General features: G+C 40.9%; 2 protein-coding genes across 2 annotated transcripts; one reads left to right on the top strand and one right to left on the bottom strand.

The window, feature by feature from the left end:
* Positions 1–2,168: 2,168 nt before the first annotated feature.
* ano6 (anoctamin 6) lies at positions 2,169–16,581 on the bottom strand. The gene is made up of 20 exons (XM_079235732.1): positions 16,452–16,581; positions 12,898–12,968; positions 12,104–12,232; positions 10,337–10,402; positions 9,974–10,261; positions 9,664–9,777; positions 9,412–9,527; positions 9,185–9,319; positions 8,973–9,078; positions 8,714–8,774; positions 7,351–7,496; positions 7,079–7,156; positions 6,395–6,623; positions 6,131–6,300; positions 5,949–6,046; positions 5,602–5,732; positions 4,968–5,173; positions 4,651–4,847; positions 4,158–4,263; positions 2,169–4,062 (listed from the first exon to the last, which is right to left on the bottom strand). The coding sequence occupies exons 1-20, from the start codon at positions 16,543–16,545 to the stop codon at positions 3,859–3,861; spliced, it is 2,745 nt and encodes a 914-aa protein (XP_079091858.1). The 5' UTR covers positions 16,546–16,581; the 3' UTR covers positions 2,169–3,858.
* Positions 16,582–17,448: 867 nt separating this feature from the next.
* On the top strand, positions 17,449–23,823 carry ints13 (integrator complex subunit 13). The gene is made up of 17 exons (XM_079236347.1): positions 17,449–17,553; positions 17,903–18,152; positions 18,342–18,416; positions 18,629–18,831; positions 18,996–19,076; positions 19,170–19,260; positions 19,364–19,492; positions 20,822–20,906; positions 21,179–21,271; positions 21,611–21,700; positions 21,800–21,978; positions 22,064–22,228; positions 22,409–22,563; positions 22,643–22,870; positions 22,998–23,128; positions 23,321–23,456; positions 23,567–23,823. Exons 2-17 carry the CDS (start codon positions 17,928–17,930, stop codon positions 23,601–23,603), a joined length of 2,103 nt encoding a protein of 700 aa, XP_079092473.1. The 5' UTR covers positions 17,449–17,553; positions 17,903–17,927; the 3' UTR covers positions 23,604–23,823.
* Positions 23,824–27,392: the final 3,569 nt, after the last annotated feature.

Raw genomic sequence — 27,392 nt, 5'->3', positions numbered from 1 at the left:
CTGCATTTAAAAAGAAGTGAAGTGGACAGAATAAGCAGAAATTAGTTTTACTGTACACACACACACTGTACATAAACATCTCCCCACTCACCTGCATCCTCTTCATCATATTTATCCAGGCCGTACTCTGCCAGCTCGTCATATTCCTCCTTTACGTCTCTATCGGCATCCTCTGGAAGTCCAGCAACGTCCGCTGTATTACCATCAGGATTCTCCTCAATGGCTATACCTTCATCAACGTCTTCATCATCCTCAGCTTCCAGTTCACTGATTTAGGAGAGTAGATCAAATTCAAACAAACTCACAAACAAAAAAACATGCCACCAGCTCCAGCTGTTTGGGTACAAACTGTAATATTCTATTTCTATTCAACACTCATTGACAGGTAATGCTTTCACTCACATTTGGACAATAGATCACTGCAGTAATGTGTGTTGTATACCAACATACCCCAGTTCCTGTTTTGCTTCAGAAATGATGCGCTGCAGCTCCTCTTGGCTCAACTCAACCTGAAATGGAATAAAAAAACAAGTTGATAAGCTCATGTGTCTCAAGCTATTATGAGATGCAATACAAGTGAGATCTCCCATTAACATTTTTGGTTGAATTCTTAAATAAACACGATAAGTACAAATACAAAAAACAAACTACTGTTAGAAAAAAAAACAAAAAACAAATTGTTAATGCATTTGGAAAGGCTTCGATCAAATATGCAACCCTTTGCTGCTGCTTTTAATACAGCACACATTACAATTTACAGAAGGACCTAAAAGCCACTTAGTAAAAAGTCTATAAATACAGTAACTTGGTCTGACTTTAGGTCTTCTCCACAGCTGTTAATGCATTTCACATGGTTACTACACGTTTGTAACATTTATTTTGTCACTTTCAATTTAACCACATGCAGCATTGACTAACCAAGGGTCGTTTACATTTTTATATTATAATGTACAATTATCCTGACATTTAGCTAACGTCAGCTACATCCCCTGTACGGTTACTAATTATATACGTTTACGTTACACTATGTATTTATTTGTATGTGTATATATATATATATATATATATATATATATATATATATATATATATACATACGTTAGATTATATGACTTCAGTTTGCTTTGACAGTGTCTAGGGACACATGATCTTTAAAGTCACCTAGAAATATAAACTACAGCCAAAAGGCTTAGACCATTGGTCATTTAAATTAGCATGGTAGCATACAATGTAGCTAGCTCCTGCCATGTTGACAAATTAGCCGCCTGTCGGCTAACAGTAGCTAACTAGCTGAACATGTTAGCTACTTACTTTGTCTGGGGTTTCTTTGGAAACGCCTCTCCCCACCCATCCGACACAAGTGATCTGGGCACTCATTTCGGGAAAGCAGTGGGGTCTATCGATCAAAAACAATACAATATACACACATGTACCGGTTGTCAAAATTGTTTCAGCTCAGGCACGCAAACAGTGAACATACACGTGAGTTAAAATAGGGTCTGTGTCGCTTGTAGATGGCGTCCACAGAGCGTTGGAAAATATGCCTGATCAAAAATGTAGAACACCCTCCCCTTACAGCGCTGCTTTAATGAAATATCTTTTTTAATATTGTAAAATGTTCCAATATCAGTAGCAAGTTGCTGCAAAATACAACACACAGCTTCAGTATGAGACAATTGACAAAGATTAATCAGTTTCTGATCAGGGATTGTTAGTTCAGGGATTGTTATGTGTTTTGTTTATAGTTTCTGTAATGTGTACTAACCAGGTCGAGGCTATATGCAATGCATCTGGGCTTGCAAGGAAGATTGTAACAGCATGGCATCATATGGTTTTATGCAGGAGAGGTAACAGCAAATATGTTACTTATATGTCACTGTATATACACTTTATACTTTGCATTTTCTTTAATTTTCTTAAATGTAATATGTTTACTATGTAACTTTGCTTGCGGCTGTTACAAACAATTTCCCGCCTTGGAATGAATCAAGTATCTATCTATCTTTTTATTTTCCTTTTTCATCTTGCTGCAGTGATGTAAGAATGTCCTCCAGGCAGCGTCAGTACACTGTGATACCGCTGATGTGTTTATATTTAAGGTGCAACAGAGCATACTTCTAAATACATACCAGGTGAAAGGTAGAGAGATGAAATTAAAGAAAACATACAATGGTGGAATGTTTTTTTTAATCCTTGGAGAGTCTTTAAAGTAAGACTCAATACATATTTCATGGCATTGGCGATACAAAACAAAAAGACAAGACACATATGCCACATCAGATACTGCTGGTATATGATACCGTTTGCATACATGTTGGATATAGTACCATAGTTTAAATCACAAGGCGAGGCAATAATGCAACAGAAGTGTTGATCTGCAATTTTTAGCAATGACACAAGAGAAGACTGAATTACTGTATTGCCGATTTCACAGGATATAACGTGCAGCTCAAAATGTTGTGCATTGCAGTGGTCATGGCACAGGAGTGGAACTCGGTCAGTTAAAAGTGCATAACAATAGATAGAGTACATGAAGACAGAAGGAGACAGATTACACTTCCATTGTCAACTAAACCACTTCACAGAGCTGCAAATGTATTCATTTAATATAAACTATCGGCTAAACTGAATAGCATTTGCTGTAATGCTAAAATAGCGTTCAGTTTTAAATAATTCTTATGGTTTGTAAACCTGAATAAATCAAACCTTTACATGGCATCCCTCTGGAATGGTCAAATACATGTACTTTCTGAATTATGGGGTTAGTTCAGTCTCAATAATGAGATAGTTAAGATGTTGATGAACAATATAAAAGTTTTACTCACTATATGTGGCTTTAAGTCAGTTATTCCATGTCTATTCTATTGTATTTTGTATATTGTGTAACATTGTGAGCTGTTCGACAGATCACCTCGGCTCTTTAGTTTGACTAACAGATATGGAATCATAAAAAAAAAAAACAATCATCAACATTGCATTCAAAAGTGGTGCATTTCTTCTAGATAATACTGATATTTCATGACAGCATTGAACTAAAACGGTGTGACGCAGTGCTGGTATAGCCAAGTTAAAATTCCATATGGTCATTCAACTAGAAGACACTGTTGACAAAAAATATCCATCAAATACTTTGACAAAAAAGCAAATTTCCATCTGTCAACAAAGACCATGTGATACTGCTGAAAGCCCTGGAAGAGTTGAGCTAAGGTTGTTTTGTTTGGTTGTATTTTTTGCTGATATTAAGCTTCAAAATGCGAGGCACTGATTTGACATCGGTTTCTGTTTGCTGCAACTAGGTTGCAAAAATCAACTCATAAAACATTCAGCTTAATGTCATTTAGCTTAATGTGTGTCATCCTATCTGAGTTTTGCACGTGTAGATATCGCATCATGTTGTTTAAAATTGTTAAACGCTATATCTAATAAGATTAAAATTTACTAAAATATTAAATACTGGTTTCAGATTTGAACAAATTGAACTCCAACTTTAGTTGATAAGGTCGTGCAAAACACTGCCATGTTATTTGATTGTCCTAGACTTGGTTTGTGCAGTGGTACTGCCCGCTGCAATACGTCAACCTGTCTGTTATATTGAGAGGAAAGTAAAAAAAAGAAGAAGACACTCTGAGGGGTGATTGAGGCTAGATGCACGGTTCTTTTTCCAGAGTGTCCAGAGTGTGAGGACAGTAGATAGGGGTGAAGGCTATACAAGTGGTTTCTCCTTTCTTTGTCCAACAGTCTTTTAAAGTCCATACCTTGTTCCAGGTCTTAATTTTGTTACTGTTTCACAAGGTGTTGGTCAGTATCTTATGTATAGTCTGATGTTTTTTTCCATACATTTTACTTTCAGAAATCAAGTTATATCTCCTCGTTTGTCAGTTTCACTGCTGCAAACTTGGCAATCTCGTCGACTGGTTTCCGACGCTTGGTCACCAGCTTGAGGTTGGTCTCATGGAGGACAACCTGGGTCAAGTACTTCTCTCGTTTGATCTGTTCTTTGACAGCGTATGGGACGTCCGGGATCACGTAGGACAGGACGAACTTCGTGAGGTAAACAATGTGCTGTGAGGAGTAGAAGAAGAAAACCCCATTAATACGCTTTGATAATGAAAGATGTATTTAGTGTCAGAAAGATTTCCCGTTATGGTCACACTCACCTCTACAACGATTATAAAAGCCATTTTGGCAGCGATCACATGCCAGTAGTAGATTGTGTACTCATACTGCCTCGGGTGCCCAGGAGCATACCGAAAATCTCGATACCTAAAAGGAGGAACATTCATACTCAAACATGACTTGCCACAAAGCTGCTCCTGACACCAGTATTCTATTGAGCTTGCCATCCTATTTGATTTGTTTTCAATTGTCTGTATGTGATGAAGTATTTTGTCCGGAAGTTTCCATCACACGATTATCTCTCGTCATTTTTACAATTTATATAAATATCACTTTAAATGGTGTCCTTTGGTGTATAATTATTTTTAAATAATTGTGTCTTAATTCAAAGAATTCCCATTTGTTTTAATTGTGTAGGTACATATTCTGAAAAAATTATCTCATGGATGATAGGTATTATGAAAACTGGTGTTCTCTTTATATTACAACGAAGGACATTTTAATTCAGCACACACAGATGGCCAATATTTGTACCTGCAGGTGGTAATGTTGTAAGGTGTCTTCATGGGCTTGCTAAAGTTGGAGAAGTCGTTGATGTTGAATGTAGACAGCGAGCTGTCGATGTAGCCCTGCATGGTGTTATTATAGTGATCTCCATATGGGTACACAGAGAAAGACCAGTAGTAGACCAACCGTGGAATCATGTCGGATGTAAAAGCGATGATCATGGCCTGTTGAGACACCAGGACACCAGGTAAATGCCTAAAAGCATAACATTGATCATCAACGCCATCGTCACAGCTGTCATCAATGAAACTTAAACCAATAACTCAGTGTAAACAGTATTTCACATTTGTTGCGACAGCCAATATAGCGATGCCTTGAAGAATGGGCTGCCAGGCCCCTATGTCCTGTGCCTTCTCTGGCACGATGCGGCGAAACTGAGTGGTGATTTTCCAAGCATCAACCCGAATCTCAAACAGGTTGTTGACCAGAGCCAGGATCGGCGCCAGAGGGAAGGAGGCGACGAACAAGGTCACAAAGCCAAACTGGATGACTGAAAGAGACAAGACGAGCCACAACTCAGTTTCACCAGGTATTTGTACATCGAGTGTTTATGTTCCCTCATTATCTCTTGGTTAGTTACTGGTTTGAAACCAGTTTACTGAATTGGGTTGCACCATTAAAGCTTAAGACACGGGACGCGCCATATGAGTGGTATTCATCTTCTCGTCCAACTCAAAATATTCTTTCAACGTTATCATTAACCAGATTTGGATTATTTCAAATGAATGTCACTAAAATATGAAGGAACAGCTAACCACTACTGTGTGAAAGACTTATTAGGTTGTGTGGTGCAACCTGTTTTGTAATATAGAGAGACATATGTCTCAATGTAGTCCACCCAGCATTATAATTAAGTCTGAACTTAAGAACAGCTTGTGCAACCGGCTCCAGCTGCGAATGTGGCAGACGGGGACTTACCCATCTCCAAATATTCATAGAACAGTCCTAGTTTTGAGAGGGACTGCAGCCGGTAGTCCTCCTCCCAGCGAGGAATCACCTTCTCTGAACGCCCACGAGTGCGGTAGCGGGAAATCACATTTTTCAGCCACCTATGGAGGTGTGGAAGAGATCATACAGTCAGAGTAGCTCAGTATGACAGTAGGAAGTTGTGGTATGATTAGCAATTGGCCTTGTGGTAAGCAGCAAGTTCACTTCTGTTCACTGGAGATATGCTGCATCTATAAGCTGACACTGTGTTGCTTAATTGTATTACTATTTTTGTTCAATATTTAACATAGAATTGTTTCTAGATTCTGACTTCTTACGGTAGAAAGACCTCTTGGAAGTTGTTCCAGATGGCTTTTCCGCCCATGATGATGGAGAGCTGAGTCGTCAACTCAATCAGACAACCACCTGGATCACACTGCAGGACAGTGAGACACAAAGCACGAGTCAGGAACAACAAGCGAATAAGTGAGACCGGTAACAAACAGGGGATAGACTGTACCTCCTCGTTCCGGTATTTTCCCAAGAGGTAAACAGGATTTCCAGGATAACCAACCGCTTTCCCTTTGACGAAGGCGATGTAGAAACAGGAGGAGTAATAGTTGACGAACTGAAAGAGGAACATCTTCAGGGTCAAGCTGTTCTCGTAGTCCGTCTTGGTCCGTGGCAGCTCTGTCGTCGCGTCAGGCAAAAAATAAAAAATATTTTTGGATGAAACCACATGTACTGTAAGTCAATACTGGGGAAAAGCACAATTCAAATTTACCAAAGTCTGTGATCCAGATGGCAACCCGCTCATAGAGAATGTTGAGGATCATAATCACAACGAAGCTGATGAGGGAGGCTGTGACAGAAGTGGCCATCTGAGGCGTCACATACTCCTTTAAGGGCTCCAGCTCCTTCAGGTCCTGAGCTCGGAGTTTAGCCGAGAAAGCAAAAAAGGCAGCCAGGCGGTAAACAATGATGGCCACAATGGACGCCAGGATCAACATAATCTAAAGGACAAAAAACAGTTGGAAGATTAGTTTTATATTCTGTCTGTTCTGAAATAAAAAAAAAGAAAAGGGAAATGCTCTTTTTTAAATGGGATAGTAATTTCTGAATTATGTCTTAACTATTCTATTTTAGAGAAGTTTACAGGGAAGAACTATGCATTTTGTACTAATTGTAATTAAGCTTATGTTTGATTAGTATTCTTCCATGTTCCATGCCAACTACATGCAAAAAGAAAATATATATATAAAAATATATACATTTTCAAATAATAAATGACTAATGTACGTATATTTACATGGGTTTATATGAACCTTTTCTTTCAAAGACATTTTGTTTTCTCAATCATTAATACCAAATAACATATTCTTAGGAGCCCGATAGGGAATTGCAGATAGGGAAAATACAGTGTTACCCAGAAAAAAAATGAAATAAAAATGGCATTTATTTACATTACCCAGAATAAGACTGTCCCAATTCCCATCGACAACCGAAGACATCGTCCACAGGCTGTATAGGGCACCTTTTCTTTGACCTAAATCACACACAAACATTGTGAAATACTGGACTTTAAAAACAACATGGCAAGACTTACAACTCATTATGTCAACAAAGCATCTTAAAATAGTTTATACTTTTTAAACAAAACTTGTTTGAATCCATATTTTAAACCCATCTTTATTTTTTTTCTGCAAAAATAATCAAATAAAATGTGCATGTGGTTTTTACCCCTGTGATAGGGTTCTTCCTCTCATAGATGCATTTTGCTTCATATTCTGGGCGAGCCGGCTCCTCCTGCTCCAGAAACTCCTCAGTGTCCCACATGTACTCCAGCTCCGCCTGGTAGCGCTTCCAGAACTCCAGGAACAAAGTGACTAGTCAGGAAATGAACAAAAACAGGAAGGCCCATAATGAGAAAGAAGGAAACATCTAAATACACAGTACTGCCAGTGTCTTCCTGTGTCTGTTTTTCTTTTTAATAATGCCAAAGATGAGAACAAAATGAAAATGGTCAGTTATAAACACAGCTTCTGTCAGTGACATTAGCTAGATGGGAAGAGTGTATGCACACCCTTCCTAGTGACCAATGGCGTCCGACAAGGTGCAATACTGTCACCTGCTCTTTTTAATCTTTATATGGATGACCTTTCAAAACAGTTAAGAGAGTGTAAGACAGGATGTATGGTGAGGGAAAATCTTATCAACCATCTGATCTATGCTGACGACTTAGTTGTTCGGTCTCCTTATAGCGCTGGTTTACAGCAATTGCTCAGAGTCTGCTCAAGGTATGGTGTGCACTATGATATACAATTCAACTCAAAAACCAAGGAGGATCAGAAGCTACATTTTCCTTTTTTTTTTTTTTTTAAATGGGAGACCAGGAGCTAAATGTGGTGGACAAAGTCAGATACTTGGGCCACATCATCAGGAATGACCTAAGCGATGATGACAATGTGCAGCGGTAGTGTTGCAATCTTTATACACAAGCCAATATGTTGGCACGTAAATTTCACATGCGTACAGAGGATGTTAAAACTGCTCTCTTTAGAGCCTACTGTACTCCTCTCTATACATCCCACCTGTGGTGCAGTTATAGTAAGGCAAAAATAAAAAAGATTCAGGTGGCATTTAATGATGCTTTCAGAATCTTACTCAAGCTTCCCAGATGGACAAGTGCAAGTCATATGTTTGTGACTCGTAGTGTTCCCACTTTCCATGCTATGCTGAGGAATTTTATTTACAAATTTACATGTAGATTAAATGACTCAGAAAATGTAATCATAAAAGCCTTAACTGAGCCAACACAGAGTGATAAAGGTATTCTTCCTGTTTCTGGAAACATTGGAACGAGTGTCTGTATGTTTTTAATCACGAGGGATTTTTTAACTGCAATGATTCTACCCGTGTCCTCGTATTGTATTGTATTTTATTGTATTGTATTTTATATATTGTTGTTGTATTTGTGTGTTTTTTTGCTTATGGACCAATGAGTCTGAATTAAAAGGAATATTAGCATGCCTGCATATGCTCACAGACACACATGAAATAAGCCAACAAATGGCATGTTTTTGACATATTGTACACAACTTACCCCAGATTGACATGAAAACTGCAAACACCAAGGTTCCAAAGTTATCAAATATGCAAAGTTTCTAAAAGAAAATGGAAAGAACACAGACATCAAAACAGTCACAGTTCTGCCGTGCTACATGGAAATCAATTATAACAGATATAACAGTTGTTGTGTGGAAGTAGCAGAGTGCATTACATATGCAAAGTGAGTTCTTCTTTTTTTGCATATTGAGCAACATTAGTGGGAGGACAAAAACTAAGTAGAAAGTCAAACGCACTTTCGAAGCTTCGCAGGTGCTGTTCAACCTCCAGTATTTGCATTCTATGTCACACTGCGGACACATCACAATGTTCCCTCCAATGTCAGGGTCGCACACCTCTTTGCTGCAGTCGGTAAAACATAGAACAGAGGGGATCAGACTGGGAAATCTCCAAAATATCATAGACCTAATTACAAGTTCATCATTCAAAAATCGACAAGGATCTGTACCTCCAGGTGCTGGTGTCTTGAGTCCTGTATCCATAAACAAAACAACATAGTCCTACAACTGCAGCCAGAGCCAGCATTATTGTATAGAAGCCCAACCAGGCAAAGTAAATGCCAATCTTCTCCCCATAATACTTCCTGTGAAAAAGAAAACAAGAGTTTTAATCTACTGTTCACAAACACTGTCCTAAAAGTGTCATTCTAGTGCGTTGAGTTGATTTTGTGTTTACCGAATGAGGTTCAGTGGTTGCATCTTGTAGAAGCTTTTGGGATGAGCCCACTCCTCATATAGCAGAAATCTCTCGTTGGGGCAGCCCTCCTCTTTGGACTTGACATTGAACCTGCACTGAAATAATAATAATGGTACAAACAAAGAGAATTTTCAGTAAATTCGTAGTTCCTTCATTGCATGACACCATACTAAATATGGCTGTTACAGACTGAAAAAGGCATCAACCATACCTAGTATGACTGTAACTTACGTCATGGAGGGGATAGGCAGCTTTGTACACTCCTCCGTCCAGCAGTTTGGTGATGCCAAACTTTTTAATGTGCCCTCGTACTTCATAGGGGGCACGACTCAGGATGTAATATGCCTGGAAGAAGAAGAGGTGTCGGTCTAACAATCTGTTTACACACTCCTCAAACATATAACAGTCTTATGATGCTTTTAACATGGATTTGATTACAGAATGTTTACAACCATGAAACATTGTCCTTCAGAATAAAACCGAAACGTGAAAAGAAGTTGCCGGCAGCCTGAACGGACTGCCACGACATGAGCCGACTTGCCATCCTGCTCCTCATGGACGCGGTGAAGAAGGTGTCTTTGTCCCTCACGCAGAAGTACTCCAGACGGTCCTTCTCGAAGGGGGCGGTGAAGAACTCCGTTTCCTTGGTGATCAGCTCCTCGTTGGGGTAGAAGTGCTTGGTGATGCAGTTAAGAAAGCTCCACGGGGAGGGCCGCGAGGACAGGTCATTGGGCTGGATGGGGAGCTTGATGTGCAGCACCTCGGCGTAGGTGCACAGCACGTCCCACGGCATGTGGACTTTCACAAACAGAAGTTTCTCATCAATTACCTGCAACGGGCAAATAAGCAGTGCTTTAAGTATGAGATACAGTCAGAAACCTTCTGGAGTGTTTACTCTACTTACAGATTTGATGGCCTCCAGCTCCAGTCCCATCTTCATCAGGCTGGCCTCAAAGTACTCTCGTCGCCTCTACAGGGAACAACACAAAAAGGCTTTCAAAGAGCTTCCTGATTCAACACTCCCTCCTCCTCTCTGGCCATTATGATTCAGTTTGTATGCCGGGTGAAACTACATGCATGACTTATGTGCCAAGCCGGTTTTGTAAATACTGTGAGCATTTGTCAAAGGTAAATGGCTTATTCATAATATCTTAGGGGAAAGAACGTCTCTACACATTATCATTTTGATAACCTTGATGTGATCCAATTTGTCATTATTGTTGTTTAAAGATGGAGTTTTGTTATGTTTATTTAAAGCTCATTTATTTGGACATATCACACTTCAATAACAAGTTTCCACTGCACATAGTGGCAATAAACAGCGCTACTGCGTCAGAGCAGGTTCTTGCTGGTGGCACGTCCTCAAACTTTAAGGTCTGTCTTCGAGAGACTGTTGACAAAGCAATTGTTCAGGTGGATGCTATCATGGCACACAGGGAAATACATTCACTTCCTAATGTGCACAAACTTTTACACAAACATCAAATATTTAAAGAATGATGTTATTAGTCTAACACTATCTGAACTAAACCACACCCTCCCAGCAGTTAAAGTCAGCGCAGAAAGGTTTATCAACTAGTGTTGGACCCAGGTTCGGCTCTGGAAAAACAAAGTCAAGGGAGTGCCTGGCGGAGACTGTTGCTCTCCCCATCACTTTTTGGCTTTAGTTTGCTTTGGGATGATTACAAATGAGGGATTGCTTCAGACCCAGTGCATTAGTGTTGAAGAAGCTCATGAGCTCTGACTTGCAACGTTTCTACCAGCCGGCCTTTTCTCAAGGAACTGGCCGAAACTTGCTCACACCCATTACATCCATTCACTGCTGCTGAAAAACAACATAAGAGCAACATTAAATACCTAACATTTTGTCAGGTTTGTTTTGATGATCCTAGCCTCCACAGGGCACAGTCTCCATTTCAAAACCACTTGAGGGATACGGTTGCAACACTGCAGGTAACATCTCTAAAGTCTGTGGATCTACAAGCATCACATGACACATCCATCCCTGTAAATCTATTGTGAAAGACACTGGTAGCAACAAACAACAGACATGTAACCATGTCTCAGTGTCCTTCATTGGTGCGCTCCCATTACTGCACAGCTGTGAGGTGGAGTAACGCTCTGCATTTCCACCACTTCCCTCAGGGAATCTAGCCACTGAGCCACAATGTGTGTTGAATGAATGAGAAGTGCAGTGGGAAGGCACTTTTAAAACAATGTATGCCAAGCTGTTCCCTTTCCTGGACAATTAAAGTGTTATTGAAGTTCCTGTGCTGTACTTCATTTACTGCCATCCTGCTGCAAATGAAAACTCCCTTTACAAACAGGCAATAGAGTTTGGATGTGTAATTAAACACACATAGGCATAGGAGGAGAATATGACTTTTATGGTTTAAGGAGAAAACTATTACTTACATTGTTGAAAATAGTAGGTTATTCATTAAGACAAATGATTTGCTACCGCATCTTAATATAAAAACTCTATGTCTAAATATTTGGGATGCGGACAGGTTAAGGTTTCTCTACGCCATCTAATAACTGGAAAACAAGGCTCAAAAACACCTCACCCTATACAGAGGTTCTCTTTCTGTGAGTAGATTACCTCATAAGATGATGCACTGGGCGGAAATACCCGGCTCAAAAGAATAATTAAAAAAAAGGATAGGCATACCTTGCGCCGCTGGAACGTGTGTCTCTTCTCAAAATCCTTCTTATCCTCATCTTCGTAGGCCAGGATGAAGTCGATCCTCCTCACGCCGTCATTGAAGAACAAGGAGTCGGGCTTGTCATTAAACTCAGTCTGAGGGCAAAAACAAGGCTCATCAGGTAAGTCTGCATCCTGATACTCGTACTCCTCTTCCTCCATAGCGTCGTACATGTTGCACCCAGAGAGGAGAGGAAGGTCTGTGTGCGTGAGATATTGTTGAATACTATGTGGACCATATGGGAGGACTGGGAAGTGTAAACAAACACTATGACACACACACACACACGCCCTTCTCTCTCTCTCTCTCTCGTCTCTCTCGTCTCTCTCTCTCTCTCTCTCTCTCTCTCTCTCTCTCTCTCTCTCTCTCTCTCTCTCTCTCTCTCTCTCTCTCTCTCTCTCTCTCTCTCTCTCTCTCCTCTCTCCTCTCTCCTCTCTCCTCTCTCCTCTCTCTCCTCTCTCTCCTCTCTCTCCTCTCTCCTCTCTCCTCTCTCTCTCTCCTCTCTCTCTCTCTCTCCAATCAGACTTGTGCCATCGCGAGCAATAAACAAAGCTCTTGCAATATTTAGCTACATGCATGGCTTCATATATTAATTCATTTGATCACACGTGTGTTTTGTGTGGCGATTAGGTGTCTTGTGGTCCAGTGACTTCAAAATCTGGCATGTGTTTGCTAAATAATTGTGCATTATTCACATGAATCATTTCAAATAAAAGGTGCTGTTAATGTAGCGGACATCCACATTACTGTGCTGACTCACCAGTAGTGCTTTGGTGATTGTTGCTCCTTCTTGAATACTGTGATATGTGGGTAAAAACTCCTGGGGGTAAACTGTGAAAATAAGACCAAACACATCAACGTGAATGCAGACGTAAAAATATACAAATTTACTTGAGCCCGACCGCTACATTAGCGGGCTGATATTATCATATTGTTATCATTATAGTTGTGTAAAAAGAATATGCAGTAACCAATACAAATTTCACTGGTTGCAATTGTATGCATATTTGTATTGTAGGGGTGTCACGATATACAAATACAACTGTGATATTTAAATATATAATTTTAATAATACACATAATTTAAATATACGTTATTAACCCTGTGCATCTTCAATCACACTTTTGTACAGTTATGGTTCCCGACTCTCTCTCCACCTCCCCATACTCATATATATTGTAATTACTTTGCCAATAAAGAGGCAAAGTGATTGATTTATAGCATTTTTTTTATTTTTTGATCATTAAGATCATTGAGGTTGCATTTAACTTTAAAAAAAAAAAAAAAGTGATTTGTATTGTACACACCACTGTGTCTTGTTTCAGTGGAATTTCTAAATTCCTCTCTTCGAGCGATACGGGCAGCTGAAGTGGAAAACCAGAACGATGACAGCTGAAACCCATTACCTTAACTACTGAGTCACCTGTGGGGGGCGGACTTAACATGGCCACACATCCGCTTCAGCTCGTTATGACAGAGCAACCAGGTCCAACTCCAGCACACATATCTGCCTGCTGGTTGGAGAGAAGCCGTTCTGAGGCACAGCTCGGCTAATCAGGTCGCTATGCGACGCAGCAAGTAGAACACAGTTATGTTATGCTGTGTGTGTACATAATTTAAAAAGAATAGCAGCTGATATTCTGTTATCAGGCATTGGCTCAGTATCACCCAGCTGCTGGCAAGGCTGTCTGTCTTGTTTGATCTTTATTTGCTGGTAAAGGTGCTGCTGACCTTACGAGTGCTTCACATCCACACAAACTCCCACCAGGACAACATTCATGTTCGACCTCAGTGGTGCTCACTGAAGCATTTCCAAACCCGTCTGAGGGTTTATAACCAGTGACCCTCCCAATACAAGCCTCACCAATCCTCATGCTGTTATTGTTTCCTTTTTTAAATTTTATTTTATGCTTGCACACAATTGCCCTCTCACCACAATGCTGTATTCCTCCTTGGAAAAAGAGAATACACAGGGCACCACCTCCTGCAGTGTGGTCAACACATGTACAGTATGCACTCCAGAGCTTTCACAACAATTCATTGAGAAATCTGCTCTCAGTGTTCACACCACTGAAACAAAATCGCCAACATTGAATGCGTGTCTTTTTCTTTTATACAACAGATGACATTACATCCAACAGGGAAAGCCCTTCAATCTTTCCATATGAAGCCGAGCCCAATGACAAAACTAACTGAAGACAGATGTTGTTTTCAAAACACTGGCCATAGTAACACACAGGGGAACTTCACTGTGGAATAACTGTTCATCACAAGACTTTCCTTTGACAAAGTCCTCTCACAGGCTAACAGTCTGAACACTGACAAAGCTTGTTGTACGAGAAAGTCCGTCAGTATTTTAGTTACGAACCCCTAACCCTTGATGACGGTGCTTCTTAAGATTATTTTGACACAGACTGTAGCATGACTGTTCTGTCACAATATGTGTTTTAGTTGTTTGCTGGAGGTCACACATACCAGATTTTTTTTTTTCTACAGTCACTACTTTGGTGTGTAAAATAGATCAAATGTGCATGGGCTCCTGAGTCAACAGAAACGCTGTTACGAAACCTCTGCACCCGGCAGTCAGTCAGTCAGTATGATTCTTTTGAAAAGCGTTTTGAATGCCCACGAGCTGTCTGCGAGAAAACAATCTGCTTTCTCACCACAACCCACCCAGCGTTCACTTCCTTCCTAGAGCACATCCTCCATGACAATATACTAAATAATAAAAGGCAGAACAAACAATTGTTTTAACTTCCCAACTTTGATTTTTTGCAGCATGAAGGTGCATCATACATTGTTATTTTACCTCAAGGGTAACATGTAAACACTTGACTCAAGTTTAATCCAAGCCAAAAAACAAGTGCTCATTGCACACATGACAGGAAAAAACAAGAACATAATCTGCACTAAGATCTTGCTTCCGTATTAGCAGTTAGTGCATATAACTGTGTGTTTTGTGAAATAAGATAACTGATGATACATTTTCATTGAAACTTGCTTCTATCAGTGGAGAAGTAGCTCTCTCCCTCATGTGCACTACAGTGACCATCAATGCAACATGGTAACTGTACCAATGCGCTCACTACATGTTAGAAAATCTGACTTCCTGTATAACCGTTGCATTCCTTTTGCACATTATTAAGTTGAAACAAAAAATTATTATCTTTGCTCGTGTTTCTTCTGTTGTAATCACAGCATCACAGGCTGCAACAAAGTGTGGCTGAGAATAATTTATAACAAGTGAATATAGGCTCCATTAAATAGAGTGCACTGTGGCATACCATTTGTGCTCCAGAGTGAAAAGCATTAGTCATTTCCATATGGCCCAAAAAATGCATGCAATAGCAGACAGTATGTCATTATGGGCAAGACAGGACTCAAAGGAGCGTAGAGATTGCGACATATTTCCCACAAGTACTGTACAAGACACTGTGTTTCGTCTACTCCAAAATCAAGTTGCTGTTTCAGTTTGTAGCTACAGGAATGTCAGACATGTCAGGAACGAAAGTCTGTCCTATTCTGAAGCCTTCCAAAGGGCCACATCAGACACATATGAAAGAAACACGGACTCCGGCTGTGTTGGGCATGTTTGAATGCCCAACATCTGTTATCTATATATATTTGTAAAGCAGAAGTGGTGTTGTGAGCTTGTGCCCTCTTAAAAATATGTGCACCACACCCCCACAGTTGCTCTGCTACACATGCAGCGAGCATGACTTACAAGGGGACAACACCTCGTGTTTCATGGTGGCAAAAACATTAGTAAACCATAATGTATGTGTCCAATCATGAACCGTATACTTTTAGCAGACCTCTTAACTAAAACTGTAGTACTGTACACACATTAGATCATAAGTAGAAGTGCTGCAATCTTTTCAAATAAATGTAGTGGGGTGTAAAATACAGTATTTTCCTCAGAAACCTAGTGAAGTAGAAGTTGGGAGAAAATAAATAATACTGAAGTAAAGGGCAAGCACCTCATAATTGCATTATAATATCATACGAGAAAATGTAGGCTACTTGTAGCGTTACACACCTTTTTGAGTAACGTTGTGGAAGTTACACCAATCAAAGCACCAATGTTTAGAGGACAACCATATTATAGGCTGGGGTAGTGATGAATGAGTGGGAGCTCAGCTGACATACCCAGAGCTGAATATGGCCTCACACATGTGTTTCCCGTATCACATGTGGCCCTGTGATCAAATCCACAAAGTGCTCGTAAACCCTCGCAACATGCACACCAAGACAACAACAACAACAACAACAACAACAACAAGTCTCTTGCGACAATCACAGCTGTGCTCTTACCAACGTCCTCGTCTATCATGCCCAGGTCAGCATCTCCCTCCAACTCATCTGTCTCACACACGGAGTCCATCTCGAAGATGTCGTTGTTGCTCATCGTCCTGGTCGAGGGGGTCTCGTCGCATCACCGAAAGGAACAAAACCAAAACCCACAGCTTTACTTTACCGACAGCCCACTGCGTATTACAACAGCTTCCATGCGCGGCCTCGTTCTCAGCGCATTCTTTGTCTATTTCTCAACATGGATTCAGTAAAAAAAAAAAAGTTTTGCTCAAGTTGTGACTTGAGAGAATGGAAGTCAAACGGGTGGGGCCGGAGGAGGAGGAGGAGGAGAAAGAGAAGGAGGAGGAGGAGGAGGAGGGTGTTGCTGTTGACAGATCAATCACGCCCACTTAAGTCCTCTGAAGTTAGTTGTTGAGCTTGCTGATTACGCATGTGTATCGCAATATATATATATATATATATATATATATATATATATATATATATATATATATATATATATATATATATATATAATAACGTGATTTCCTGGGGGCGATAACAACGTTTTGAATCCAGTGTTTCCAAGTTTCAACCCGTTGCTGTATAACAGATATTGCGGCAGGAACCTTTCAGCAGTGCGGCCCATCATTCGGGGGAAGGAAAACGGTGACGGACCACTATTGGACGTATATCCGCCAATAACAACTTGCTAGCTTGACACGATTTAAAGCGTATTGTTTGAACTAGTCACTCTAAGTGTGCACATATTCAGTAAATGGTCATCTGGAGGTACATTAAATAGAAAACATTCAGTTTTTTATTACACAAATGGCAAAATGGGTAAATGTGTATGTCGGTGGTAATAAACGCGAATCAGCAAACAAATGATTCCGGCTCGTGATAGCTAAAAGGCTAACGCGATGGTTGGTGACATGCTCCTTTTAAAAGCAGTCATGTTTGCTTGCTGACGATTTTGAGTTATTGGCAAATAACATATTCTGAGACTGATTGGTCTCAGTTTATTAGTTAAAACTCGACCTAAAGCGAGCGCCCTCGGCTTTGAGGCGGTTGCAGATCATTTCCTGACCGGGAATCGTTTCTCTGACAAGATTTCCACCAGGTGAGTTGACATTCACTGACCACCAGCCACTAAGATTAGTTGAACATCAACATATATATATATATTAGTTAGTGGTAAATGGAAGATACATTATGCAATACATTGTGTTATGTTTATAATGTTTGTACAATATGCCTGTGTTTATCTAACTGAAATGTGACCGCTGTCATACAGATTTCATAAACCATACTTACGACATACTGTATAACACAGGCTTTGTTATGTTCTGGTTTTAGTCGTCCTAGCTTTTACTGTATGTATCATTTATATAAGGGTGTGTGTGTGTGTGTGTGTGGGGGGGGGCTTTATTTAAATCTCACGCTTATGTCTTTTTCTGTTATCATTACAGATCAGGCACGCTGGATTTTTGCAAAATGAAGATGTTTTCCGTGTCTCACAAGACTGTCTTTGTGGTGGACCACTGTCCCTACATGGCAGAGTCGAGTCGTCAGCAGGTGGAGTGTGACGTGCTGACGAAGAGTCGAGGTCAAGGGGTTATTCCTTTGGCCCCTGTGTCCAAGTCCCTGTGGACCTGTGCTGTGGAGTGCTCCATGGAGTACTGCCGGATCCTCTACGACGTTTATCCACTGCACAAACTGGTTGGCTTCTTATTTGTTTTAGCTGTTTCTCCACCACTGGTTTCAATGAAGAGATGTAACTAAATATATGTGAATTTGGACATTGATGAAAAGGAATGAGATATCTTAGAAATATTTAGTCAATGTAGTTACTAGTTACAGTGCACCAATTACACTAATCCAACATTTTTCTGACTCTTTATTTTACAGATTAATTACCTTGTGAGTGATTCCGAGTTCCACATTTTGAATAGCTGGAGGCAGGAAGACCAAAGCACTCATGAGGTAATCAGTGAGTTACTGAGTAAGACTTCTAACTGATATATACTATGACTGTTAGTCTACATTAAGTTCTGCAGTGACTATCATTGATTTTTCAAGCTGTGTTCCAGCTCCAGCCATATTTTGGTCAAGTGCAACATTGACCACGTCTTTGCAGGTTTTCATCATAACTGGACTTGTGATCTGAATATCCTGTTTCTCCTCCTCTCTGGCAGCTCATGTCAGCTCTTGCAGCTGTCGGGCCACCTAACCCACGCGAGGACCCCGAGTGTTGCAGCATCCTGCACGGGCTGGTTGCTGCGGTGGAGTCGTTATGCAAGATCTCAGAGTTGCAGCACGAGAGACGCACCACCCTGATGGACACAGCTGAGAGAGTTGCCAATAGGGGTCGTATTATCTGCCTAACCAATGCTAAAAGGTAAGGGGTAACAGGGTGGAAAATCCACTGCAGGCATCAGCCACATGTCGGTTTCATTACCCTCTCAGTAATGCTAGTTTGTATTATTAAAATAAGCTTTTGGTATGTGTTATATTATTTAGGACAATTCTAATGTGGGGCTCTTTCTGTGTTCTATCATACAGTGATACTCATGTGCGGATGTTGGAAGACTGCATCCAAGAGACTATTTTAGAACAAAACAAGCTGGCAGCAGGCTCAGACAGGTCAGTATCAGATGATGCGATGATTGTAGCCATTCTTCAATTTTGAGCAGGTGGCTCATAGCTGGGTTTCATACTCATTATTGTGTGCTTTAGGCTGATGGCCATCCAGCAGTGTGAACTGGTCCTAGTTCACATCCACCCACAGGGTGAGGACACGCTGGTGTCTGACCGGCCGAAGAAAGAGGTGGGTGCTAACAAAGAAGATATGAGGTTGTGTGAAAACATTGCACTGAACGCTAACCTTAACCCATCATTTCTCACTGCATCTTCCTCTCTGGTTGTCTCAGATCTCCCCTCTGCTTACGAGCGAGGTTCACAGCGTTCGTGCCGGGCGGAACCTTTCCACCAAACTCAACATTCTTGTCCAGCAGCACTATGACTTGGCCTCCACCACCATAACAAACATCCCCATGAAGGTAAGGGGCTTTTTGCCCTTTGTTTGGTCTTGCACATGCCACACCAAAATTAAATCTCACATCAACTTTAAATATTACATTTATTTTGATAGTACACAAATGTTGTCATGTCCAGAATGCAGACCACTCCCTCTTTTTACTTGATTGTTTTATTTTTACTTTTCTCTCACAGCCTTCTTCTTTTGCTTGCTTAATCTTTATGTATGAGCCCTTCCTCACCAATAATTACTCATGAAACTTTACGGTCTCATCTTTTCGTTTATCTCATTTGCATGTTGATTTGACTGTGAATCTGCTGCTGGTTTCATGCTGTATTTTCTGTTTTGCTAGCCCACATTAAATGTTTGCGACCAGGTTAGTACTCTTATCACACACACATCCAAGTGAGGAAGGGTCAGAGTTTACACCACGTAGTGTACAGTGTATGTTTGTAGCGCTTCTGTTGCAACAGGCTTACAGTGTCTTTAATTTGTTTTGATGTGACAGTTGGTCAAAAGATTTGCTGACGAGGCTCCAGTAAAGGACAGGCAACTCCGGTCTCATGTGGACACAGGGAGTGCAGTCTACAAACATCTTCAATTAAATTAAATTATAACTATTTTGACTCACCATTTGTTTTAAAGTAATCCAAATTTTTCTAGGAAAAATACTTAGTTTTGATGGCTTTAGGATTTCTGCCAAAGACGGATATACATTTCAGAATATTAATGTTGCATTCAACTGTTTTCATGTCCGAACATCTTTGACCAGCGTTGCCTCTTTTAAATTGTTAAATACTGTCAGTGTCTGTCAGGTGTTTACACCTTAAAAGTTGCCTAAACTGTCCCCTGGTCTCTGTTTCCCTCCATCAGTTCCCACCCATTCCCCCGTTAGTGTCTTGGTGTGGTCCATTGTGCTGTCTGGATAACTTGTTTTTTTAAACCTGACCTTTAGCTGTCCTAAAACTGCTATTTTTCCCAGGTGTAGAAAATTGTGATGAATTGATTAAAACATGTTTTTAGATCAGCAGTTTCCAGACCCCATCGGGCCTGGGCATAAACACATAGAGCTGTTTTTTGTAAGATCAGGAATCCAGGATTTTTGTCAACAAGTATAGGTTCATTATTGTGTGAGGACATTTGCGTTAAACACTAGTCTCTGATGTGAGTAGAAGAAAGCATACTTAAGTCACCCAGAGAGCTTTTTTTCTTTTACTTTGGTCATTATCATTTACCCTATGGAACATGAAATCAGCAGTGTTAATGTATGTTTGTGTTTGTATTAGTTTGCACATTGTGAGAGCTGAGTTCATGCTGACCCATATGTGTTATTGTCTCTGCGGATGGACAGGAAGAGCAGCACGCCAACACATCGGCCAATTATGACGTTGAGCTCCTGCATCACCGAGATGCTCACCTGGAGTTCTTCAAAAGTGGTGAGAACTCGAGTTAAAAAAAATACAAGAAATGAAGCGTTAGCTATTTGAATACTTTGTGAGGAAACATTCTCAAACTTTGCTCTATGAACCGATCTATATAATAGTGCTCAAAGTAGCTTTCATTGTTTACATTATGAGCACCAGGTAAGGAAATCAGTTTGCAAATTCTTGGACATCCTTTATGATTTTTACATTTCACGTCTGCTTAATATTTTTTCAATCCATCAATCGGAAATGACCAATTCATATGCAATCTTTGTGTTGTGCAGGAGACTTGCATATGGCTGGCACCAGCACTCGAGAGAATGGACTGAAAGAGACGATTACACTGAAATGGTGCACTCCACGAACCAACAGCATAGGTGGGCACAGTCAAGTCTTTATTCGTCAGTTGTTACTTGATTTAAAGGTTTCTAAGCTTTAAACATCATTCATGGGAAAGTATTTCCTCATTTTACGCCTTTGACCATACCATTTAAGAAAAATGTTTAGTTAGTATTTTACTTTGAAACCTCATTATTTATCCATAAACATCTAATTGTTGCAGCTCTTAAGAAAGGACAAACAGTGTAAGCCCTAAAAGCATTATTGGTGTATTGTGCAGAATAGTTATTCATTGCTGCCATAATATGACGGACGCAGCCGTAATATAAGATGTCTGATTTAGTTTATCTATTTGTGTCTTATATTTCCCTCCTCAGAACTGCATTACTGTACGGGAGCTTACCGCATCTCCCCCACAGACGTAAACAGTCGTCCCTCGTCATGTTTAACCAACTTTCTCCTCAACGGTAAGCTGGTAACGCTCTTTTTATCCCATTGTTTATCTCTTAATTGACTGTAATTGTTTGGCCTGTCGGTCAATTACTTCTCTTCTTGATTGACCACAGGGCGATCGGTGCTGCTGGAGCAGCCGAGGAAGTCGGGGGCCAAGGTCATCAGCCACATGCTCAGCAGCCACGGAGGCGAGATCTTCCTGCATGTGCTCAACAGCAACCGCTCAACGCTGGAGGACCCGCCCTCCATCAGCGAGGGCTGTGGAGGCCGAGTGACCGACTACCGCATCACTGTACGTTCGGCTCACACCGGCCATGTTGCAATACACATCAGTAATCTTCAAATGGTAACAGTTTTTTTGTGTGTGTCTGTTTCAGGATTTTGGTGAATTTATGAGGGAGAACCGACTCACTCCTGTTTCAGAGTCTACCCATGATCCCTCGGGGAAGCTACCAGTTGAGAGGGCCAAAGCTCAGCTGGAGCGCCACACTCGATACTGGCCAATGATCATCTCCCAGACCACCATCTTCAACATGCAGGCAGTGAGTGAGCGGCATGCAGCGATACTGTAGTTCTTCTTGATTTCACTTTTATTTACTCCAAAATATTTGACTTGTTGTTTCCTGCACAAAAAAGATGATCCGTTTCCCATGTTTCTATGGCCCACATCATCATCATCCTTCATTCCTGTGTCTGCGTGTCTTCCTGCTTTCCTCCACTAGGTGGTTCCTTTAGCTAACCTGATAGTGAAAGAGACTTTGTCTGAGGAGGATGTTCTGACCTGCCAGAAGACAGTTTACAACCTGGTGGACATGGAGAGGAAGAACGACCCTCTCCCTATTTCCACCGTGGGATCCAGAGGCAAAGGCCCCAAGAGGTATGTATTCCAAAGTTGACGTCATAATTCATGAAAGTAAACGGCAGAGTCACTGATGCATCTGCATTGTTATTCTCAGAGATGAACAGTATCGTATAATGTGGAACGAGCTTGAGACGTTAGTGAAAACTCATGCCGGCGCCACGGACAGACACCAGCGGGTACTGGACTGCATCATTGCCTGTCGCAGCAAACCTGAGGAGGAGGAGAGGAAGAAGAGAGGGAGGAAGAGGGAGGATAGGGAAGACAGGACAGAGAAAAATGGCAGCAAGGAGACAGATGACAAAAGCTGGCAGGAGTCGGAGAGGTCAGTGCTGCTCGGATGTCTTATACACGTGAATAACAACCTACAAGAATCTGTAACTTTTGTCTTTTCGATGTGTCAGTAACTTTCTACTCTCATGCTTCCCTCTGTTTTTGTTTTTAACCTGAAGACTTAAAGGTTTGCTGGATAAAGAAGAGCAGGAGTCGGAGGTAATCAAGGATTCCCCAGACTCTCCAGAGCCGCTCAACAAGAAGCCGCGCCTTTGTACGGAGGAGGTTCAGCCTCCAGAGAGAGCAAAAGGTACAAACCTACATCATACTTTTTCTCTGCTTTAGAATAGACGCCACCCCAATAAATTACTGGCAAACAGACCAAAAAAGTGGCAGAAAAGCACTGAGCCAATGAGAGCCAATTCTGTCAAATGACACTTGATGACACCACTACTGGTTATGTGTGTTTTTATCTGTGGCTTTGTCTCGCTGTTTTTTTCAGGTCCGGTCTCGCTCCTTACCATGTGGAGCAATCGCATCACTGTAGCCAATTCTCGGAAGCACCAGGAGTTTGTCGGAAGAGTGAGCTCCGTCAACAACAAGTTTGAGTTGTACCAGCAGCTCAAAGACGAAAATGGGTGTGTGAGAAAAAGCAATTATCTCTCACTTTATGGGTGTACTATTCCTCTCACGTTGTCAAAACGGCTCGCTATCTTTTAATCAGACTTGATTTTTCCCCTACTGACAGGATGGATGTCCACGAAAACGGCAAGGCCTCTAGATGATGTTTCCACGGATCCATTGCTTCACCCCTGCCGAGAATAGAGATTTCGAGCCTCAGTGTTTTTCCAGAGTTGTGTGACCTTATACTCCCAGAACAAGGGCATCAAATAACATAGACAGTGAACTTTTAACGAGGAATTTCTACTGTTTTTTGGGGGGTTTTTTTACTCGTGATTTTGTAGATATGCTGTTCACATATTGTGTAACACAATAAAATCTGTCAATAGAGAATGTTCCTGTTGAATATGGAATTGATGTCTTGTCATACATTTAGAGTAGGACACACAGTTGCATTACATTTGAATGAAAGAGTATTAATGCTGTTGATTTATAAAATATATAAGCTAATTGATCTAAGTCAATAACTGACTTGAATGATTTGCTAACAAGTGTACAATTACAGCAGTTTGTAATATTCTTTACACATAAAACTGCTCTGATAGCCCTAAAAACATTGTAGGAGCTTGATATGAATCCTGTTTCACGTGACGGGTCAACGGGGCTGCGGCGGAGATCCAGGGTCAGAGGCAGCCGGGTGCTTAGGCCTTGTCCGTCCTGGGCGGCCAGTAGGAACCGCTGAGGAGCAAACTGCAGGTCCATGTCCAGAGGAACACCATGAAGCTCCAGGCTGTCCAGCGCTAGCCAAGTACCAATGCTGATGTGATGAGGCCCATCAATGAAGCGAATCTCCAAGGAAAGAGCGTCTGCATCACCATCCTCTGGGTGGGAGGTTCATGGAGCCTGAAATATTAAATAAAATAAAACATTTATAAATTATTATTGCAAAGAAATATCAAATGTCTGCAACAAAAATAAAGTTATGTAAATGTAATATTTTAGATAGATTTGTAGAAATGGCTAAATAAAAAGTGACAACCTGTGGAGTTTTTGACCGCTTGTAGCAATGCTTTGATGTCCAGATCCTGACTTCTCAGTATCTTTTGAAATGATTAATCCACCAACAACAAAGAAAAACATGTTTATAAAATGGAACTGCAACTATTTTTTATGGTAGCTTAATCTATGTGCGTTTATGGTTCAAGCTTGTTTGATATTTGTATGCTTTTAATTGTAATATATGGTAGTAAATGGAACATGTTTAGGTTTTGAATCATTGGTTGAATAGTAATAATAATCATTTTTTTGTTGGTATTAAGAAAATCACAGGGTTACTTGAAAGGGCTTTCTTATGTTTTTGTTTTAGACCTCTGCAAAACGGTTTCTTCTTTTAGCCAAAGAACCAGTCAATGTCAAATCACTGTATTTACATTTATACAACACTTGTTGGGTTCACATCTATTAACTTTTTAATGACTATGTATTTACAGTAGGTTCCTTGGTCAATGGTAATGGTAACATTGATACTTACTTGAGATGGAAGCTGAGGAAGGTGTTGCCTGGACTGAGCTCTCTCTTCTATATGACTAAAGGCCAACTGCCTGTAATGACGTGAATGTGACTACTGAGAAGCTAGTGTCCTCTAGAGCAAGAGTGTAGGAAATGTCCATTTGTGGAGTAGCAGTTACGTGGTTCATTTATATAGTGGTAGACAGATGCATCGTTGACGCCAACAGCAAGCGCATAACTTTATTTGACTCAGCTTGTTCCCTTCACACACCATCTTAGGGAAGGGGATGCATTGATGTCTGGGTCAAAAAGAATTGCCCGCTTGAATCAAACATAAAAAATGGTGACATTAAAGCCCTTCTCTAAAGTGCTTCTCAATGGGTACCTTTTAGTTGTGGGGTGCAATCATTTACATACACATGATCCCGCACCACAGATTAGCCACATAGTGGGGACGAGGGATCAAGGTTTAGCATTTGATGAATGAAGGACATGGTGAACGGCTGAACAGTAGAGAGAGCAGTTGGATCAAAATGGTCCTCAGGTACTCCTTCCCATTCCTGGTTCACTGTTTGAGAGCACTCGAGGAATGGGATAAAATATCACATTTACATAACACAGTCTACACTCTGTTCTCCGCCACCACTACAGAGTGAAACAACTTATAAACAAACTGTGTTTCCATGAAGCCTGGTTCACTGGGGTGTCCTGATACAACTACAGCTGGGCCCCGAATATAACAATATCATTTTTGGAGCTTCGTATGGATTTCTTCATAAAGAAAACACTGTAAAATGGTCATACTGTGTCCTATCTTCTTCAAATATGAGGCAGGTGTTCACTGATAGTGTAGTTACAGCCCTGTGCTGTCCATGACCTGCACAGATACAGCCACAGGCAGTTATTTATACTGAGAGATACTTTTTTAGTTTATGCGGACAAAAATCTTCATTTTTACTGACTTCAAAGGCTGTTTCTGTATGACCTACAGGTTTCCTGACACTTTGATGAGACACATTAAGGGGTTTTCCTTTCTTCAATACCTCATTGATGCAAATAGTCAGAGTGGTTCAGAAGCTACAGCCATTTTAATTTTTAGGCGTTTTTGCTCCAAAATAGTGGAAGAGGTTAAACATACAGTAACTCCATTAATGCATTAAGGACCAGATTAGTCAATATTTATTTAGAACTATGCAGAGATGCTATTCTTTCTAGAGAACAAAGGGTAGACTGCCTTGGTCTCTTGAGACCTTAGAGGATTATTCTGCCTCTTTCGTTGGTAGATCTGTTCCTATCTACACAGATGGGAAACCGGCATCTGGAGTCGGCCGGGGAACTCCTTCGTTTGGGGTGAGCTCTCTGTTTGACCTACTAGATTAATCGGTAACACTTTATAATAACTACACGCTATTTAGCATTAGTTAAGTATGAGTAAACACTTAATTCATCATTCATAAAGCATTGTTCCAACATTAACACTCAATATATGCAGTTCATAAACACAGGTATGAATGTTTTATTCTTGATTAATAAGCTTGACTATTATGCGTTTCATGATTGGGTGTTCATACTTTATAAATTAGGTTTTCACCATTTGTAAATTAATTAATATATATTACAAACCAATTAATAAGGACTAATAGATGATGCACTAATGGTTAACATGTGCTTTATTAACGTGTTTTAATACAGCAATTCATGATTAATTCAGGTAGGTACTAGTCATTACACGAACAGTGCAGATTTCGTCCCGGTTGTGGAACAGGGGACCAGCTCTTTACCCTCGCAAGACTACTGGAGGGGTCATGGGAGTTTGCCCAACCAGTCTACATGTGCTTTGTAGACTTGAAGAAGGCTTTGGACCGGGTCCCTCTGGGTTTTTTGTGGGGGTGCTGCGGGAGTATGGGGTGGCGGCCCTGTTGCAACGGGCCATCCGGTCTCTGTACGCCTGCAGTAGGAGCTGTGTTCGTATCCTCGGTAATAAGTCAGACACGTTCCCGGTGGTTGTTGGCCTCCGCCAGGGCTGCCCTTTATCACCAGTCTTGTTCGTGACTTTCATGGATAGGATATCTAGGCGCAGCTGGAGAACGTCAGGTTCGGGGGTCTCGGGTTCGCTTCTCTGCTGTTCACAGATGATGTGCTCCTGTTTGTCTCCTCGGATCGTGACCTCCAGCATTCACTGGGGCGTTTTTTGAGAGTTAGCAGCTCCAAATCTGAGGCTTTGCCTGGTGCCTGGTGGATTTCTCCCTCCGGGTGGGGACAGAGAGCTTACCCGAAACGAAGGAGTTCCCCGGCCGACTCCAGATGCCGGTTTCCCATCTGTGTAGATAGGAACAGATCTACCAACGAAAGAGGCAGAATAATCCTCTAAGGTCTCAAGAGACCAAGGCAGTCTACCCTTTGTTCTCTAGAAAGAGGAGATGTGGTATTTGATATAAATGTAT

This window comes from Taurulus bubalis (assembly GCF_910589615.1).
Source record: "Taurulus bubalis genome assembly, chromosome: 20".
Classification (NCBI taxonomy): Eukaryota; Metazoa; Chordata; class Actinopteri; order Perciformes; family Cottidae; genus Taurulus; species Taurulus bubalis.
This window is presented reverse-complemented; position numbering and strand designations above follow the sequence as displayed.

Coding starts and splice junctions, on each gene's coding strand:
- ano6 (XM_079235732.1), bottom strand. CDS start 16,545: ATGAGCAACAACGACATCTTCGAGATGGACTCCGTGTGTGAGACAGAT. Junction 12,233..12,897: donor CAATCACCAAAGCACTACTG/GTGAGTCAGCAC, acceptor TTTTGCCCTCAG/ACTGAGTTTAATGACAAGCC. Junction 5,733..5,948: donor TTCCAAGAGGTCTTTCTACC/GTAAGAAGTCAG, acceptor ACACCTCCATAG/GTGGCTGAAAAATGTGATTT.
- ints13 (XM_079236347.1), top strand. CDS start 17,928: ATGAAGATGTTTTCCGTGTCTCACAAGACTGTCTTTGTGGTGGACCAC. Junction 18,153..18,341: donor TTTATCCACTGCACAAACTG/GTTGGCTTCTTA, acceptor TTTATTTTACAG/ATTAATTACCTTGTGAGTGA. Junction 20,907..21,178: donor CCTGGAGTTCTTCAAAAGTG/GTGAGAACTCGA, acceptor TGTGTTGTGCAG/GAGACTTGCATATGGCTGGC.